This window comes from Mustela erminea, chromosome 1 (genome assembly GCF_009829155.1).
Source record: "Mustela erminea isolate mMusErm1 chromosome 1, mMusErm1.Pri, whole genome shotgun sequence".
Lineage (NCBI taxonomy): Eukaryota > Metazoa > Chordata > Mammalia > Carnivora > Mustelidae > Mustela > Mustela erminea.
Window position 1 is genome coordinate 21,881,189 of NC_045614.1, and position 20,071 is coordinate 21,901,259.

At 41.1% G+C, this 20,071-nt stretch overlaps 1 protein-coding gene and 1 pseudogene across 14 annotated transcripts in view; both read right to left on the bottom strand.

The window, feature by feature from the left end:
• The window catches only part of PBRM1 (polybromo 1), a 129,090-nt gene that overhangs the window by 48,118 nt on the left and 60,901 nt on the right, over window positions 1–20,071 (bottom strand). For 13 of the 14 annotated variants that reach the window (XM_032321768.1, XM_032321763.1, XM_032321790.1 and 10 more), the window contains 3 exons: window positions 16,327–16,969; window positions 11,990–12,201; window positions 549–734 (listed from right to left, as the gene is read on the bottom strand). In XM_032321768.1, the coding sequence (XP_032177659.1) occupies window positions 549–734; window positions 11,990–12,201; window positions 16,327–16,969 (1,041 nt within the window). The remainder of the gene's footprint in view (window positions 1–548; window positions 735–11,989; window positions 12,202–16,326; window positions 16,970–20,071) is intronic. The other variant, XM_032321811.1, reaches the window with a different exon arrangement.
• LOC116578032 lies at window positions 9,612–11,978 on the bottom strand (annotated as a pseudogene).

Below are 20,071 nucleotides of genomic sequence, written 5' to 3' on the forward strand. Positions count from 1 at the left end.
AAGGTATCTCACGAGGAGCAGCTGAGGGAACTGGACTGCCTCAGATCACGTTTCTGTCTGCTTCTGGCTTCATTAACTCCTATTTGTTCTCCATATTTTACATGAAAGGCAGCTGTTCTAGGACGCCTTTTTGAAATCAAATTCTAGGCCAAGACACATGTCACACTATAATAATTTCTTTTTTATTTGTGATTTGTTCCAAAGCGGTTCTGCGAGGGGTAAAACACGAGCCTTTAGTTCTTGTGAGGCTCTGCCATCCTCCAGTCTGGCTTACTGTGTGTTTTTAAGAAATAGCAGCAGTTGAGTGAATGAATCTCAACCTCACTTCAGGAAGGGGCATTTCCTTTGACTCAACTGTGCCACTCAGGAGAGTGTGAGATCCGACGTTTTTCACATACCTGGTGCTTACTTCTACTTACCGATACAATGCAGAACAACTACTGTTGCAAGGCATAACTGTCTGAGTTACAATTTTCTTCCCTGAGGACCAAGGAGGAGTAAAACAGTCCCAGCTTACCAATCTGCCCTTTGATTTAAAACAAACTTACCAGCAGAATCTTCCCAAAGCCTCTCAATGCAGACGATGTGCGGCTGCAGGCTGGCCTCTGCGGGCTCCACGTAGACATAGTCTCCAACATGGTACATGCTATTCTTAAAGCTGCAGTCCTGGCTGTACGTGCGGTGTAAGCCGGAGAGGCCTGCGGCGCCTGAGGAGTCTTCACTCTTTTCAGCTTCTTCGGTGAAAAAGATAAAAATGTTCCCATTAATGGGATGTGGGGATCAGATGTGGGATTCAAACAACATGTACTAATATGTTTCATGCTTTCCTAGACCTTCAAGGGCAGGATTCAGGACAAACGGCATGATATCCATACTCCCAAGAGCCTTTACACAAACTTGCCTTTTTGAGTTACAACCAACTGTCATTAATTTAAGTAAATGCAAAATAAACAAAGGACTTACACAATTAAAATAACCATGTTAATAATATATGCTCAGTGTGTCATTCTGGATGATAAAGAAAGGTATAAAGAAGAAAACAGCTTACCTGTCAATCATGCAGTCCTGGAAATAATCTCATATATACTTCCCTTCTATCAATGCTTCTGAAAAATTTTCCCCCAATAGTTATTATGTGGGTATGTCAAAATGGAATCTTAGAATTGAAAAAAAATATGGAATATGTGTAGCATACAATATAATGTAAACTATGTATGTCTACACTGAATATACACTGAACAGGGGCACCTGCTTGGCTTAGTCAGAAGAACATGTGACTCTTGATCCTGGGGTCATGAGTTCAAGGCACATTTTGGGGACAGAGATTACTTAAAATAAGTAATAATAATAATAATAATAATGATAAAAAGATACACTGAGCAGTTCCCAAGATTAATGCTCTTCAATAAGACTTATTTTTGCTAAATAGTATTTTTTGATGGCTGCTATGCAAGCCATCATTTGCAAATACCATAGGGTTTTTGTTTTTGGTTTTTTTTTTTTAGATTTTATTTTTGAGTAATCTCCACAGTCAACATGGGACTTGAATTCACAACCCCAAGATCAAGAGTGGCACGCTCCATTGACTGAGCCAACCAGGAGACACCCCAGTGTTTTGTGCTTTTGAGGATAAAGCTTTGCTCACATCTTTATTTCCTTATGATAACTTCCTATAAATGCAACAGCTGGAAATAAGCATTTTAAATGCTTTTTGAAAAAGATTTATTTACTTGACTGAGAGAGAGAGCACCAAGCAAGGGGGAGAAGAGAGAGAGGAAGCAGCAGGCTCCCAGCTGAGCAGGGAGCCTGACAAGGACTCAATCCTGGGACCCCTGGATCATGACCTGAGCTAAAGGCAGATGCTTAACTGACTGAGCCACCAGGTGCCCCTTAAACGTTTTTTAAAATGCATATTCAAACCAACCCCAAAAGTCTATACCAATTTTAGTGCCTCACTGTCTGGCCACAAGCGTTTGTTTCTCCATTCTTGCCCCAACACTCCTATTATAATTTTTAAAAAATTATTTTATTTGAGAGAGGGAGCACAAGTCGGGGGAGGGGCAGAGGGAGAGGGAGAAACAGATGCCCTGCTGAGCAGGGAGCCTGATGTGGGGCTCAATCAAGATCCCAGGATCATGACCTAAGACAAAGACAGACATTTAACTGACTGAGCCACCTAGGTGGCCCCACATCATTTCTAAAAAATTTTGCCAATTTTGGTGGAAAATGTTATCTAGTATTTGATTAGTCAAATGAATCCCTGTAAGATACACAAGAGGTTCACAAGGTTCTTCAGATTATATACCAGCACGAACATAGTGAACTGAAAAAGGTACAGAGACAGTACAAAATGAAAGAGTGCTAGTTAAACCCCCAAAATTCTAGAGAAAGGAAACAGGCTGATTAAAAGCGCTCACCTGCAAACATATGCTACCTTTCATGAAAAAAGATGATGCAGAGGGCAGAGTGCTGAGCCACAGAGGAATATTTCTAATGACTCTGCCCAGCTGGATTTCAAGATTGCTTGGAACTAATGAATCCTTCCATTTCTCCCTTTCTGAATGAGAATGTCTCTCATTATCCCATGCATGTGCCGTCACTATGTTATAGGAGCAAAGAACTTGGTTTTTAGTTTCGTAGGTCCACAGTTGGAGAGGAATTGTGTCCCAGGAGAGATCATACCCATATACATACATTTAAATGATTTAGATAATAAGATTTGGGACCTTTGAGCACATAAGGCTGATAATATTTACATGAGATTCTGATACCTGGTAGAGGGGTGTTACCGCAACAAACACCTAAAAAATAGGGAAGTGACTTTGGAATTGGACAAAAACAGAGACCAGAAGAATTCTGAGAAGAGAAAAAGCCCTCTGCTGCCTTAAATAGACTGGCAGAGAAATGGACCTTAAGGACTTGGCAGTAGAAGGCACAGCTGGAAATGAAGAAAATGTTGCTGGAAAGGAGATCCTTGTTACATACTGGCAGAAAGCCTGGCAGAACTGTGCCCTGCAATCACTTGGATTCTGAGCCTCTTGGGCTGATCTCTTTGTTATCTTTCTCCTTCTTTGTTGTTCCATTGCCTCTGAGCATTCTTCTTCATCTGCTAATCCTTCTCTAAATGTTTCCTTTCTGCCATCATTAAAAACATTTTAAAACTGAATGACTTTGACCTATAACAATGTGTTAACTTGTTATATCACCAGTTACTTTGACACATTAATATATATTTAGCAAAATGCTAAAACAAAACAAAGCAAAACAAAACGCTGACTAGAAGTTCTCTATGTACAATTTTCTCCCCATTGCCAGACCCATCCCTCAAAAGAAAAATCTGACCGTAAGCGTGACTGCCGGCATGCCAGAGCTAACAAGTTTAAAGGGCAAGGGGTCTCACGACTTAGAATACATCCTCTCAGAACTGCACCTCTAGCCTTTCAGACAGCTGCTGTTTCTCGATCTAGACACTTTAGTGCAATCACCGAAAGGGTTGGGGAAGGGAACAGAGGTTCATCTCCTTTAAATGTAGACTTTCAGCTGTTTTCACACCTCCATCTGCGGGCGTAGCTGGTGCAGATGGCTTTCACCTGCAGGCCTACTACTCTTCTTCATCAGATGCTGGCAGGGAAGGCAGTGTCGGCAACTTACCCAAACTCTCATTGCCACTATCTCCTTCTCCGTTGCTTTCCTTCTCTCTCTCTCTCTCTTCATTTTTTTTTTTTTTTTTTTTGAGGAGGGGAATGGTTTACATTTATGTCTTTTGTTTTGCTTTAAAATCCCCTTTCCATCATTTTAGAGGTGTTTTGGGATGTACTAGCAGTAGGCATCTGTACAGTGCAGAAAGTGAAAGGCCTCCATGTTCTCTTACCTTTGCTTACTTCCCCTTGTATGAGTGGTTAGTTCTGACATTTAATATAAAAACAGGGTGTGTGAGATCTTCTAGTTTCCTTTAATTTCCATCATTATTAAGACACCTCCTCTTACGGCTTAAAGACATAGAGGGCTGACTGACATATACAACCACTATCCTACTTCCTGGTGGTTTGCTGTCTTTTTAATATTCATTGAGTCACCTGACACAGGGTGATCTAAAGCAGACTACGGTCCTCTCGTGGTTACAATAAGCCTCCGGGTCCCCCTTCCTCATTAGTCCTTCTAGTGCTGCTTCACATTGTATGGCAAAGCACCACTTCTTACCTACTTCCAGTCCCACCATTGGAAAATACAGTCCCTGAGTTGATGTTTAAAAAACAGTGTTGGAGCACCTAGGTGGCTCAGTGGGTTAAAGCCTCTGCCTTCAGCTCAGGTCATGATCCCAGGGTCCTGGAATCGAGCCCTATGCCGGGCTCTCTGCTCAGCAGAGAGCCTGCTTCCTTCCTCTCTCACTCTCTCTGCCTGCCTCTCTTGCCTACTTGTGATCTCTGTCAAATAAATAAATAAAATCTTAAAAAAAAAAAAAAAAGCCTAGTGTTAACAGGGCTGCTCTTGGCAGCCTTAGAAAGCAGCTCTGTGCAGCAGGGCTCCCCTTCCTCCTGTCAGCAAAGGCCTGCAGGCTCCTGAGACAGGCACAGCAATGGGAAAGGAATGAACAATTCCTACTGTGTTTTTTCTTTACGGGGCTCTGTTTTTGTATCACAAGCCTTTTTCACAGATGAAGTCGCTGGAAATATTTCCTCGTAACAAAGGATCAGTCAAGGGCAGTGACCAACAGTTTATAAAATGTCAGTACCAGGGCACCTGGTGGCTCAGTGGGTTAAGCTGCTGCCTTCAGCTCAGGTCATGATCTCAGGGTCCTGGGATCGAGCCCCACATCGGGCTCTCTGCTCAGCGGGGAGCCTGCTTCCCCCTCTCTCTTTGTCTGCCTCTCTGCCTACTTATGATCTGTCAAATAAATAAATTAAAAAAAAAAAATGTCAGTACCAAGGCTGCCTAGTGGGTTCACATTATCATTGCTAATCCACCAAGAAGCAAGACAGCAGGTACTGTCATAAGCTCCTGCTCCTCCGCTAGAGTTAAAGCCTTAGAGCAGCGATTCCCACAACTGAGTGTACATCAGAACCACTTACATGACTTGCTAAAACATAAACTGTTGGGTCCCACCCTCTGAGTTTCTGAACTGATAGGTCCGGAGTGGGACAAGAGTATTTTCATTTCTTTTTTTAAAGTAGGCTCCACGCCCAGCACGGAGCCCAAAGTGGGGCCTAAAAGCTCACAACCCTGAAATCAAGACCTGAGCTGAGATCAAGACTTGAACTGAGATCAAAAGCCTGAGAATTTGCATTCCTCATCAGTTCTCAAGTGATGCTGATGCTGTTTGCCTAGAGGCCACATTTTCAGAACAGCCTTACAGTAATTTAAGAAGCAGCTGTTACTAATTTTGCATTGCCAAGAAGTGTCAATAAAACTTAAAAAAAAAAAAAAGTCTAAGTATACAAAATTCTGTCAGTAGAAACAACATGGATTGTTCCCAAATGTCACACCCATTATGGCATTGGCATTTTCTGTTTCCTCTTTCATTGATTTCCATCCTGATTTTTATTATTTCCTCTACTTACTTCAGGTTTGATTGGCTTTTTTTCCCCCAACTTCTTGAGGTGGAAACATACCTATTTTAGATCTTTACTCCTTTCAACATATGTATTTAAAGTTATAAATTTCTTCCTATGAACTGCTTTAGATATATCCCATAAATTTTAACATATTGTTTTCATTAATTTAATACATTTAATTAATAATTAAATACATTTCATACATTGCATTCCATTCAAGATTTTTCTAATTGTTCTTGTAACATCTTTGATCCATGGGTTAGAGGTGAACCACTTCATTTCCAAATATCTGGGGATTCTCCAGATTTCTTTCTGTTGCTAATTTCTAGTCTAAATCCCACTGTGTTCAGAGAGCAAACTTTCGTATTTCAAACCTTTTAAATCTTCTGAAACTTGATGCATGACCTAGCGTATGGTCCGAGATAATGTTGCCTGTGTGTTTGACAAGAATGTGTATTCTGTAGTCCCTGGGTGCAGTGTTTCACACGTCAACCATCAAGCCGGTTGACAGTCCATGTCTTATCTTGCTGTAAAAAACCCACCATAGCCAGGGTAGCTTAAACAACATTCATTTCTTAGCTCTGGAGGGCAGAAAATCCAAAATCAAGGTGCCAGCACATCTGGTGTCTGGTGACAGCTCACTTTCTGGTTCACAAATAGTCATCAACTTGTTCTTCATCCCCTTACAACAGTAACAGTCCTCTCGTGGTGGCTCGACCCCTACAACCACACCCAAACCTAACTACCTCCTAAAGGCCCTACCTCCAATTACCATCAAATTGGAGAGGAGGCTACAACACATCAGTTTTGGGGGAATGTAAACTTCCAGTCCACAGCAATGCTATTTCAAGTCTTTTGTATTTTTGAAGTTGGTCTATCAACTAGTGAGAAAAGATACTGATTTTTAGTCTAGTTGGTCCATCAATTGCTTAGGAAGGAGTATTGAGACTATAATTATTAAACTATTTCTCTTTTCAATTCTATCAGTTTTTACTTCATGTATTTTGAGGCTCCACTATTAGATGTATATACATTTATAAATACTACATGTTCCAATGTCCTGACCCTTTTAACATTATGAGGTATCCCTCTGTCTCCAGTCATAGTTCTTCTCTTAAAAGTCCATTTGGTATTGATGGTGCCACTCCAACTCAATAGTACATCATTCCCCCTTCTTTTCCTTTCAGCTTATTTTTGCCTTCGGCTCTGAAACAAGTCCTTTGCAGATCAGCATAGAGTTAGATATTTTAAAATTCAGTCTGCAATTTGATCCAAGTGTTTAGTCTACTCATAATATGTAAGTTACTTTTTTTTTTTTAAGATTTTATTTATTTATTTGACAGAGAGAAATCACAAGTAGATGGAGAGGCAGGCAGAGAGAGAGAGAGGGAAGCAGGCTCTCTGCCGAGCAGAGAGCCCGATGCGGGACCCGATCCCAGGACCCTGAGATCATGACCTGAGCCGAAGGCAGCGGCTTAAACCACTGAGCCACCCAGGCGCCCCTATGTAACTTACTTTTTTTTAAAAAAAGATTTTATTTATTTGTTTGACAGAAAGAGCAAGGGAGTACAAGCAGGGAGAGCTGCAGAGGGAGAAAGAGAAGCAGGTTCCCCACTGAGCAGGGACCCTGATGTGGGGGCTGGATCCCAGGACCCTGGGATCATGACCTGAGCTGAAGGCAGCCACTTAGCAACTGAGCGACCCAGGCGCCTCTGTAAGTTACTTATTGATATGACTGAATTCATGTCTGCCCTTTGTTATTTGTTTTTTACATGTCTTATGTTTTTTGTTTCTCTTTTCCTTCTTTAGGAAGTATTTGTGCCAAGCAAGTATTTCTGCTGTAGCACTTCTCTAATTCCTCCGTTGGGTTTTTATTGCTATTTGTTTTTAGTGGCATTACAATACGCATCTGTAACTTACCACCATCTACTTCAGGTTGATCCTAACTTGATTTTGTTAACTAGTGCGGCTTTGCTCCGAAATAGCTCCATTCCTTTGTGCTACTATTGTCATATATAATACTTCTATAAATACTGTAAACCTAACAATGAGGTTGTACCTTTTTCTTTAAACAATCCTAAAGTTTTTGGAAGAAACTGAGAGAAGAAAAGTGAAAAAACATAGGCAGACTTTTATATTTACCAAATTTACCATTTCCACTACTCTTCAGTCCTTCCTGTGGATTTGAGCCAACCATCTGGTGCTGTTTTCTTTTGGCCTGAAGCTCTTCCTTTGGTATTTCTTACAGGGAAGATCTGCCAGCAGTGAATTCTGTTTTTGTTTATCTAGGAATGCCTCATTTCAGCTTCATTTTTTGAAGGATAGTTTCACTGGTTATACTGGTTTATTCAGTTCTTGTCCTTTTTAGCACTTTTGAGTATCATGTCCCGCTTTCTGACCTCCATTATTTCTTCAGAGCCATTACCATACTATTGTTCTCAAGATTTTTCTTTCAGCAGATGTAACTAGAAGTGGTTCTCCTTGTGTCTACTTAGTGTTTTTATTTAGAGTCATGGGCTACTGTTTTCCAACAAATTTCAAATTTACAGCCATTCCAAGTATTTTTCCCCTTTCTTTCTCTTCTGTCCTCTGAGACTCTCAACATAAGTATTCTAAGACACATGGAATGAAGGTTTGCACCGAAGTCTGCTTGGCCAAGGGTCAGCCAATGATTTAGGTGAAGACTGTCCTCAAACACCTCAAATTCAGAAGGACTCACCTTCTGCTAACTGATGTGCATGTGGCTTGGGGGACACATTCAAAGTTGTAATTAATTTTCAAGTAAGCAAAAATGTATTTTGCTTTTCGTTAGGTTCTTTCATCTTGCTTGCATGGGCACAGTTTTCCAGTCAGCAAAGAATATGTGAGAGCTGTGTCAGACCTTCTGTGGCTACTTTCCAGGATATCCCTCAACCTCAGCTGTAATCTTGACCAGCAAAGCTGCAGGTTTACCCCATTCACCTCTGTACTGATCACTTTTAGCTGGCAAAGACACCCCTCAACCACATACACTATCGTCATCCTAAATGAGTACATCCCCTCTGGCGGCAAAGTGGCTGGGTTCTGTGCAGCTAGCTTTATGGTGGTAAATTTTCTTGCCAATCAGGTTCCCTTCTCTTCTTTGCATATGTCATTGTGCATGCCTGGGTGGCTCAGTTGTTAAGCGGCTGCCTTCGGCTCAGGTCATGATCCCAGCGTTCTGGGATCGAGTCCCACATCGGGCTTCTTGCTCGGCAGGGAGCCTGCTTCTCCCTCTGCCTCTAGCCTGCCACTCTGTCTGCCTGTGCTTGCGCTCTGTATCTCTCTCTCTAACAAATAAATAAAATCTTTAAAAAAAAAAAAAAAAAAAAAAGAGAGAATTTGCTTTAAATCAATTTTATTTTGTTTTCTTACCTACAGAAAGAAAAGCCCTAAGCAAATGTGATGCTAAAGACTAACATAACTCTTGGAAAATCACAATCCTAGGTATGTACGTGAACTCTATAAGAAATACACCTGAAATTAATGTAACATTGTGTGTCAATAATGCTCAAAAAAGGTAGCTAGCTGTCTCATGAAAAGAATGAATAATGATAAAAGCCTTGTAAGAAATGATCAAATTTCTTCTTTCCTCAGTAAAATAATGATTTTAATTATTTTGAGTAAAAAACCCATTTTACCAAGTTTAATAGAAATCTTTTTTTTTTTTTTTTTTGTAAAGAGAGGGAGAGCAAGCAGGGGGAGGGGCAGAGGAAGAGGGAGAATCTCAAGCGATTCCTCACTAAACCTGAACTAGGGCTCGATTCCACAACCCTGAGATCATGACCTGAGCTGAGGTCAAAAGTCGTATGCTTAACCAATGGAGCCATCCAGGCACCCCTAAATCATTTCTCTTAAAGGGAAGCTGTTTGCTGGATTTTAAGAAGTTCACTTTAGGGTGCCTGGGTGGCTCATTCAGTTGAGCATCTGCCTTTAGCTCAGGTCATGATCTCAGGGTCCTGGGACTGAGACCCACATTGGGCTCTCTGCCCAGCTGGAAGCCTGTTTCTCCCTCTGCCTGCCACTCCCCCGCTTGTACCTGCTCACTCTGTCAAATAAATAAATAAAATCTTAAAAAAAAAAAAAAAACAACAAAAAACATTAGTTAACTTAGTAGTTTTCAAACATAACGACTAGTACTCCACATCATTCCTCTTATCCATTTAAGGATTCAGCAGCTTGGTTCCTGATACATCTCTTCATGACCTTGTAACATTTTCTGAATCATGTATATAGGTAATAAAACCAAATGGTTTTTTCTTTTCCAAAGAAATGTGTTTTTTTTTTTTTTTTTAAATCATGTTATTTTCTCCCTGATGACCTCATTTAGGCAGTGACAGCACGGGAGCTATTTAAAGATTTACAGCAGTTGAGGAAGCCTTAGGCCACTGCTGAGGGCAGCACTGCTTAAAAAGCTACTGAGTGCACTTGGGAGCAGGGGGGTTTTACTCTGGTCCATGTCTGGTAAACTTTACTTAAAAAAGAACACCAGAAATGACTTACACAAAATTCCCTGCATCCTTCTTATTTCTTTTGCAAGCCCATTTGAAGGCAAAATAGAAAATAATATAAAGTGTACATGTGTGTATATACATGCTTTGAGTGGAGGACACTGATTATACTGTGTCCATTTAGGTGGGGAAATCGAATTCAGGAAATATTTTTTGAGCTTCTTTTCCTCGAGGTCATTTATACTCTAGATTTGAAAAGTGAAAAGAGATGTTCTTTGTTAAGAAATAGTTTTGCCCCATGTTGGATCAAACCACACAGGCCTGTTAGACACAGATGGACCACAAGGAGAAAGTTCTATGCGTGTCTCGGCCACACATATGCGGGTACATGGGCTTGGGCAGTGCAGGTGCGGCCGTGGATGAGGTAGGCCCTCTCTCTAGTATAGTGGCTTCCAGAAATTAAGGACACGTCTTTGAGTATCTTCAAATGCCAAGCGGCAATCTGAATCTGGCACTGGCTCCTCTTCAGAGGAGCACCGCCGGAAAACTATAAGGAAAAATACCTATAATGAAAGACATACCTCTATGAAAATAGCTTCAAAATATGAAAAAAAATCTAACAACCACATCTTCCAAGAAATCCAGTAACAGTCCAACTCTACTTTGTAAACAAGTAAGCAAGCAGGCAAATAAACCAGCATGTGAAAGAAAACTGGTTAATGTAGGAAGTGTTCCACAAACATTAAGCCCTTAAAGTCTGTATAAACCATCCTAGGCAAGTTCCTTGGTGTTGTTAAATCTGCTGCATTCTATTTCACTAAAATGTGACATTCTACTATTTTCGGGTGTCACTACTTTTGGTCCACCAAAGTGGTCCAGGATCCAGACGCTGGTTAAACTCACCTTAGCAAATAACCAATTATGGCTGGAAGGCCAGGTTTTCATCTCAGGGTACTGGATGAACAGTGAATGTCTGGCGAAGTCCATTTCCATCTCATTCACATTAGTAACAGCTCCTGACAGTATTATGTGAGTAGAGAGGGGACTTTGGGGGATCAAATACATGTTTCCTGCAGAAGTTAGTCTATGCCAAAGACATGGTTGTTGTAGCATGTGGATTCTCCTGCCAGCTGCAGTGGGCTCAGGCAGAAGTAGGGCACGCTGCTGCCCACGCCCAGGGGCCCAATGCTGAGCGAGAAGACATCAACTAAAGCCTAGCCATGCACTGCCTCCCCCGTGGAGAGCGCGGCCAGTATGTCCCAGTCACAGATGTACGTCAACGAAGTGAGCCTAGTGCTCCACGTCCTGTGGGTAAGTGGTGTGGCGGTGTCCCAGTCCCGGTAGTCCTGGCTGCCCCAGCCCCATGCTGGTGCCACCAGCAGCACCACTGGCTGCAGGGCCAGCAGGCTGGCCATGACAGTGACTCTAGCAAGTCCAGAAATGATCAAATTTCTAATAAAAGCTCCCACTGTCAAAATATTTCTAAATTCTAGCAAGTAACTCAAAGTAACATTTTGGGGCTGATACAATGAAAATAAATATTTCCTCCTAGTATTGTGGTTCAACCAAAGTATCATCTCCTCTGGCCCAAGTCTGGAGGAAGAAAGCCGTCCTGCCACATGACAGGGCAGAATCTTGATGCACTCACTGCTGAGAATGCTCCCCAGCTCCAAGCAGGCCCCCAGGCTTCTTCTGCCAATAGTATTTTGACCTGGTGAGCTCCACTCCTGTGAGCTAACTGACCGTTCCTGAAATACTAGGGCCCACAGCTGTGTCACACAGCACTTCAATTGTTAATAGTCTGATGACCAAACCGAGGACGACAAAAGCATTCCTATTTCAACATGTCCATTCTGAAAGAGTCAACATTCACATAGACAGGATTCATCCCCACAGCTGGCTTGGAGAGCCAGAACTAGAACAGAGTATAATATTTCTTCATATTTAATAAAATGAAAAGAAACCAACCTCTTTTTTCTTCTTCTCGTTTTAGTTTATCCTCCTCTAGTTCTTTTGGCAATTTTTCCTTCTTCTCTTTCTCCACATCATTATGCAAATGCTTTGTGGTATAGCTGAGTGCTGGTGAAAGCAGGATCTCTCCGTTTTTGCAAAGTTCGTCACGGATTTTAATAAAAAACTGCTGCAGCTCTACCGCATCCTCGTAGATTTCGGAGTCTGTCCTACAAGGGCATCAAGAGTACCTATTGACACACAAGCTGCTTCCTTCCCACACCTTGGCTACATGGAGGACCCTACCCAATGCTTCCGTAACACGCTAATGGGTATAATGGTACTTCTATTCAGCAGGTATCTCCTTGAAAGTTTTAGAACAACGTGAAGTGCCGTTTTACCTCAGCAAGCCTCATACCCACCAGTTTTCTCTTTCTTAAGGCTCACTTCTTATACAGCTCATGTAAAAGAAAAGGCCTCACACAGTTTTCTGGGGAAAAACAAGGCGCACGCATCTGTTGATTCTTGCCACAGAAGGGGGCTGCCACGATCAAGGACTACTCTGAGTTCCACACCCCTTACAACACTTACTTGTCTCTATTCCTTGGATTAATTTTTACTTTCTTTTAATTGAGGGACCCACACATTATATAAAGTATTGACAAAAGATTTAGGCAATGTCCACTTTCTTCTCTTTGAATCTCTATCATGCTTGCCTAGGCTGATAGGCCCCAGCAAATATTTGACGCTAAACTGCAAAGTCACGAGGGCATCCATCCTGTAACGGTTACAAACCTCAGAGTCAGTGTTCATGTCAGTTTCCCAGAAATGACTACATAATATTGGGGAACCAGCAGAGGCAACATAGTGAAAGATGGGGAAAAAATGATCTGCCACACTGAAAGCTTTTTAAAGACGCTTTCCTCATTTACAGAATGAGAGGAGAGGACTGGGTAAAAACAGCTTCAGAATTTAGACTAGAAGAAATTTTCTTATTCTCTCTAATCCATGGTGGTCTGAGGATGGCTTAAACGTAATTCTATTGGGGTGCCTGGGTGGCTCAGTGGGTTAAAGCCTCTGCCTTCGGCTCAGGTCATGATCCCAGGGTCCTGGGATTGAGCCCCGCATCGGGCTCTCTGTTCAGCGGGGTGCCTGCTTCCTCCTCTCTCTCTCTGCCTACTTGTAATCTCTGTCAAGTAAAATAAATAAAATCTTAAAAAAAAAAAAAAACGTAATTCTATTAACTAGGAATACGAGGGTCTGAGAAATGATTCACAAAGTAACCACAAAGTCTAGCAGCAGTTAGGAACACATTCTGGTTGGGGGACACGGGTAGGCGTAGCAAGCCCATCAGCTCCCTGCTGATACCCAACACTAGAGCATCAAATGTTAGTGAAGCCTCCGGAATGCTTCTCCTCATCAGCAAAGGTGAACTGGCAAACAATCTAAAAACACTGCCAACAACAACCTAAATGAATGTTTCTGGAAAGGTTTTAAAAATCTTTTTAGGTTACAGAAATGCTAATACTTGTAGGAAAGCAATAAAAATAAAACTGGTCAAGGGAAGAAACTCCTCTGATATTATTTTGATGCCTGTTTTCTGAACAGAAATGTCTTAAGACTATTCACTTGACGTTAAAATTCATTTTATAAGAGCTTACAATTTTAAGTATAAAGTTAAAAATGAAAATGCACTTTTGGCAACTCCTGTTACACTGAAAGGGCAGACTTGTAATTCCATCAGGCTGTTCAGTAATGAAGTAATGTAGTACACGGCCATTAAACACCTGACTTATCTTTCCTGTTTTGTTTCAACAAAGTAATATGAAGAATTTATTAATCTAAGAGGATCAGTGTTGCCTGCATGCAAAAGAACAAAAACTAAAGATGGAAAAAGAAAATAACTTTTTCCCCTTAGCTGGTGGGTAATCTTTAAAAGGCAGACATCCAGCAAAATGAAATAATTAAGAGTACAGGAAGCTCTTAGTGCCTCCGTTGTCCTTGCCTTCCCAAGGGTCCCCCTTTCTGTAAGGTAGTCAGAGAACTGAACTCAGGAATGCTGCCAGCAGACGAGGGAAGCCAGCGGCTGACTGGCATGAGTCGTGCCGTGCTGTTACTGACTACTGCTGACGGACAGACAGCTGTCCCCTGAGGGAACTTTCAGATTGCTTCTATTTCAGTATGTAAGGTCCTAAGTGATATTAAGTGTCAGTGGTGGAGAGGGGTGAGTGTAAAGAAGCATGAACACTGCTGGGGATCAACATAGAAATGTAGGGCCCACGAGCTTCATTAAATTCATGAGCTTAGTATTTTTGAGATCTCCATCTTCACTACTGGTGAAAGAGCTAGAACGAGGGTTTATCACTCACTGAAATGATGCATCTCTGCCTGAGCAGCATGGGGCTATGCTTAAGTACCATAAGCAGTCATAATACGACCCTTTCACAAAGATAAAGAACAGCTTCCCTCAGTTCTGCAAGGCTCTGGGGACAAGCGAGAAACTCATTCCAAAGCAAATCATGTCAACAATGGGAGAATGAAAAGAGCTCATTTCCTAGAGATACAAATCTGCTCATTTCTTAAAACAGACACATCATCTATTAAAGATAAAGTTGCTAATGTTGTAAGAGACAAATGCAGTTTTGCAAGACCCACAGACCTAAAACCAAGATGGAATGGGGGCAGGGCAGAAGTGGAGGAGAGGAGCAACTTTATTTAGACTTAGGACTATTTAAGAAAACTGAGAAAAAAAATGAAGTCTAAGCTCCATGAAAGAGAATCTGTGTCTTGCCCACTCATGTACCCCAAGTATCTAGAACATGGTTAGAACTAGTGGCCACTCAACATTTGTTGAAAAAGTGAAAATAAAGAATGCAAATTTTGACTGCAAGATGTCTCCCCACCTTTCTTTCATTCATTTCTATCTCCACTGCTGAACATTGAGGACCATTTCCTAAATGTGTCACTCAAGCACCTCTCCAATATGACCCCAACTCCCCTATCTCTTGAACAGACCACATTCATTCTCTAACCCTGTGCCTTCAGTCCAACCATTCGTGTTATCTATATCCCACCCATTCTCCTTTCCCCTGATGCCTCAGGTCTTTTCAGAGCTCTAGCACAGAGCTCCTACTCCACCATCTTTACTACATAGCAAGTTGTTATATGTTGTCTCATGCTTGGAATTATGTTTCCCTAAGCACAGGTCCTAACCCAGTTGTTGGACTTAGAGCACAGAGCACAGCCTGATCATCTACGGCTGGGCTCCACTGTGTGGCTGGGCTCCACTGACTGGTGTCTTGGTGACCAGCTCTGTAGCGGGGAACAATAGGATCCACCCCACTTACTAGTTGTGTGACTTGAGGCAACTTACTTCTGTCTGTGTACTTCTTAAAATGCGAAGTGGGAAGAATATCACCTAGAATGGCTATTACAAGGGTTAGAGATGATCTAGATAAAGCATTTTGCATGGTGCTTTACAAAGAGCAGGTGCTATTAATAGGAACAGCAAACATTACTAATTTTTCTTTCAAGATCCAGAGCAAATGAAGGATTCACCAGATTTCCCACCTGGAATTACTCTACGCCCACTGCCTAAAAGTCCCCTTTCAACATGGTAGACTATAAGCTCCAGGTAGGTAGGGTTTGTATTTTTAGCTTTTTATATTCCCCCAAGAGAGTCTCAAAGCACACAGAAGACACACTGTAACTGCTGAACTGAAATTGTTTAAATAGCCAGTAATACCATTCTTGCCTGGCAAAGCCATAACACACATCAAAATTAAAAGGGAATTCAAGTTTGATGGAAATTTAAATTTGATGGCTTCTTTTAGTACATTCAATATCTGCAAAAGGCATTTAAAAGTGAGAAATCTGAGATATAAAAAAAAAAAAAAGAAGCCTTTTTAGGAACTAGAAATGGTGATCAAATTTAGATTGGCTAACCTTAGATCAACAACATAAGAGCTATTTTAATTTATTCAAAGCATGCTTGGATTGAACTCAAACTTGAAAAAAAATCACACTACTATTTCTAATTATAAGCATTTTATCCTTTAAAAAAAAAAAAACGTTCTGTAAAAGGCTGTATTTTCAGAGTTTATGCTTTCCAACAGATCTTCAAATCTGTCCCGTATTCCTTCCCACGGGCCCGGATCCAGATGATGTGGCAGTGTGCCTGCTCTCCCCCATGGCATATGCTTGTGCTCTAGATGTTGTGGCGAAGTAAGAACTCAAAACAGCACCCCACCGAATATAACCATGTACCTAAGCTGAAACAATTTATCAAAGCAGAATTTTCTTTTGTTTTGCATTGAATCACAACTTCTCAAAAAGAAATAGCTTGGAAAACCTACCGATTCATTCTTCGTGCCCTTTCCAAGACTTCAAACATATGTTCTTGAAATAAATCGAGCCGCCGGTAGCGATTATTTTCAACATTCTTTCTAATTATGTCAAAAGTAAGAGGAGGTTTGTTTGGGAAGTTGGGATCCACCGCAGGAATTTCTGCTAAGGAGTCACTGTAGCATCTTCCTTCGTCATCCTGATGACTCATGACTGACACAAAAAGATTGTGAATAAGTTCTTGAATCAGCAAGGTCACATTTGGGACATGAGAGTCCTCATCTCCCTCCAGGTCTCTCCGAGTTTCAAGCAGGACCTTGTGCAGGACAAGGGCATCTTTGTAGATCAAAGACTCGGGCTCATTGTAGGTACAGGCATTGTTAAACATCATGACGAAGTCCTCAACCATGGAGTCTATATCTTGGTATTTGTTGGCCATCATGTGACTTCGAATTTTTTCCATGTCCATGGGCTTTTTAATGGTCAGATAGTAGTCAGGCAGCTCGGATCTAGAGGGAAGCCTCAGAAATATGGCACTGAGGCGGCGACCCCTCTTATCAGTATAGTTCTTTACAGCTTCATAGACTTCATTTAGTTTCTGCTGCATTGGAGTCATGTATTTTGATTTTTTAGGAGAAATTCCACTCTTCCTACCTAAAAGAAGATATTTGATGTTAAATGAATAAAATAAAATAAATGAACCCAAATTTGTATACAGTTGGTAAAACATAATCATAAGGGAGTGTTCCAAGTGATTTGTAAAAGAATTTAATTAGCACGTCTCTAGTGAAGTCTATCTTATGGACAAAAAAAACTGGAAACAAATTTAAACTGTTTTAGTAATCGTATTTTTAGTGAGAGTAATAAGCACTATCATGTTAAGATAGCTGTGAAATGTAGAATAAAGCAAATGACTAGCTATGTGACATTCTAATTCCATCACCTGCAGCATCCTTGAGAACTGGGATTCTTTTAAAAAATATTTTATTTATTGATTAGAGAGAGCAAGCATGAGTGGAGGGAGGGGGAAAAGGAGAGGGAGAAGGAGACTCCCCGCTGAGCAGGGAGCCCAACAAGGGGCTCAATCCCAGGACCCTGAGATCATGACCTGAGCCAAAGGCAGATGCTTATTGGACTGAGGCACCCAAGTGCCCCAAGAACTGAGATTTTTATCACAGGAGAAAAGGAGACCCAGATATTAAAACAGAACACTGAATAAAAATCTTGTAGCTATAATCTCAGTTAAGAGCATCACTATGAACTTACAATGTATTTTATCTTTAAATGTAATATAAACACACACAAAATTTCCTAGTTCTGAAAATCCTGGCAACAATGACAGTAGCGGTACAACCCCATGTAGCTTGACTACACTGGCCATAATTCTGAAATACAGATTTCAAATACTAACACCAGTAGCTCCTTAGCAAATGGCTGACTCACAGTTGGCACAGGATAAGCCTCGTGCATCTTGAAACACAAGGCAGTAAAGAATGTGTCAATGTGGTCATGTCAGTAGAACACAGTGGCCAGCCTGGGACAAGAGGAGCATCAATAAGGACAACAACTGCAACGAGTTACAACGGAGCAACGTGTTTAAATTTAGTAGTTCTTAATGATATATAAAAATGAACAACAAACTGGGTAAATGTTGGCAGATACTGGTAAACCAATGCATTGCTTTGGAAACTAGTAAACAAAGGGCAGTAGCAATCTATCTTTTATCCTTTCAAAAAACCCAAAACAAAATAAGACAAACAAGCAAAAATTGTACTACTGGGTAACCAAATATTGGATGAGGCAAAGTTTCTCTATACAGAAGTACTCCAGTTGCTAAATGAGCAAGGTATGACAAAATCAGACTACTGTTATTTTATACCTCTTTAATGAATTAATGGAGTCAGCATCAATAGTTGTTAACATGTGGGAGAACAAACAGCTGTTACTGGGCTACACAGTGGAAGACCATTCGCCACCTCTGAAGTTGGTTTTTGTGCCAAAAGGAGGAGATGAGGATCAAATCTAATTTAAATCAAGCCTCTTGCTCCAACTACCAATTTAGAGGAAATGCCAAGGAGACGAGAACACATAAACCACAGCAAAGGAATGCAATTAGCAAAGCCCAGACCGTGGGAAGCTGCAGTACAGCCCTAATTTCTTCAACAAATAAACTGCAAAGGAAAAAAAAAAAAAGAAAGTTGGGAGGGGGATTTACAGATTAAAAGTAGTGTCCATCAACTGCAGTTATATGGACCTTATTTAGCTTCTACCTCAAGCGGACATTGCTTCAAGATGTGATGCAATGTACGTGCAGAAAACCTATTGTGTTATGAAGCAAGCATCCTTGCTGGGCTGACAGTGAATCTCATCAAGCCTCTCGGGTAAACTTCCATTTTTTAAGAAATGAGAAGAATACAGGGACAAGTTAGTTGATATCGTAAGAAAGTGAACTGATTAACCCAAAATTTGAAACTGTACAAGAAGGTGATCTGGTTTCTGAAGAGTCAGTGGCATGAGGATATAAAAGGGAAGGGCCTGCTCTAGACTATGGACAGAGGGTGTGACAATCAAATGTAATATACAGAACTTAATGAGGTCCTGATGTGAAGAAACTAACTGTAAAAATACATTCATGAGATAATCAGTAAAATTTTTTTTTTTTTTAAAGATTTTATTTATTTGTCAGAGAGAGAGAGGGAGAGAGAGCAAGCACAGACAGACAGAATGGCAGGCAGAGGCAGAGGGAGAAGCAGGCTCCCTGCTGAGCAAGGAGCCTGATGTGGGACTCGATCCCAGGATGCTGGGATCATGACCTGAGCCGAAGGCAGTCGCTCAACCAACTGAGCCACCCAGGCGTCCCGATAATCAGTAAAATTTGAAAATGTGTCAAGTATTAGATGAAACCAAGAAACTGCGAATTTTACTAGGTGTAAAAATGATTCCATGGTTATTTAAGAAAATGTCTGCAAATACAGAAATGCACACTGAACTATGTAGAAATGAAATGACATTGAATTCTCTTTAAAGTAATTCAGAACAAAAAAGGAGAGAAAAAAGTGGATATAGGAATTATGGCACGATCTTGAGCGATTCTGAGTAACTGGTACATACAGGGCTTTGTTGTACCATTCTTCACAGACATTTGAAACTTTTCATAATACAAAGTAGAGAAATGAAAAGGAGATCAACATTACACCTTAAAATTTCCTTTTTCTGAACTTTAGAATCTCAAGAAGATACCCCCCCCCAACATCCCCTGCTGAGCAAAGAGCCCAATGAAGTTTGGTCCCAGGACCTTAAGATCATGACCTGAGCTGCAACCAATTCAGATGCTCAACCGACTAAACCACTCAGGCGCCCCTTAATTTTTTTAAAGTAGTATCTATATCCCATGAGGGGCTTGAACTCACAACCCCAAGATCAAAAGTTGCATGCTCCACTGACTGAGGCAGTCAGGCGCCTCCCTAGAATTAATTCCAGTACTCAGCAAACGAGCATACACAAAACCACTCTGTGTAGTTTTTATGCCTCCAAGAGTGTAGTGGCACTACACTCTTGCAGGCATAAGAGATAGAAAAAAAGACCTAGTCATACTACTGAATATTTACAAAATGGCCACAGCATTTAGAGAGTAAACAAAACCTCTGACTTTATAATCTATTCCCCACATATGTTCCACAACTGAACTACTTAAAATACAGAGAGTGTTTCAGAGGAGGAGAAAACTCCCTGCCAGAGTGAGTTCACATTCACCAC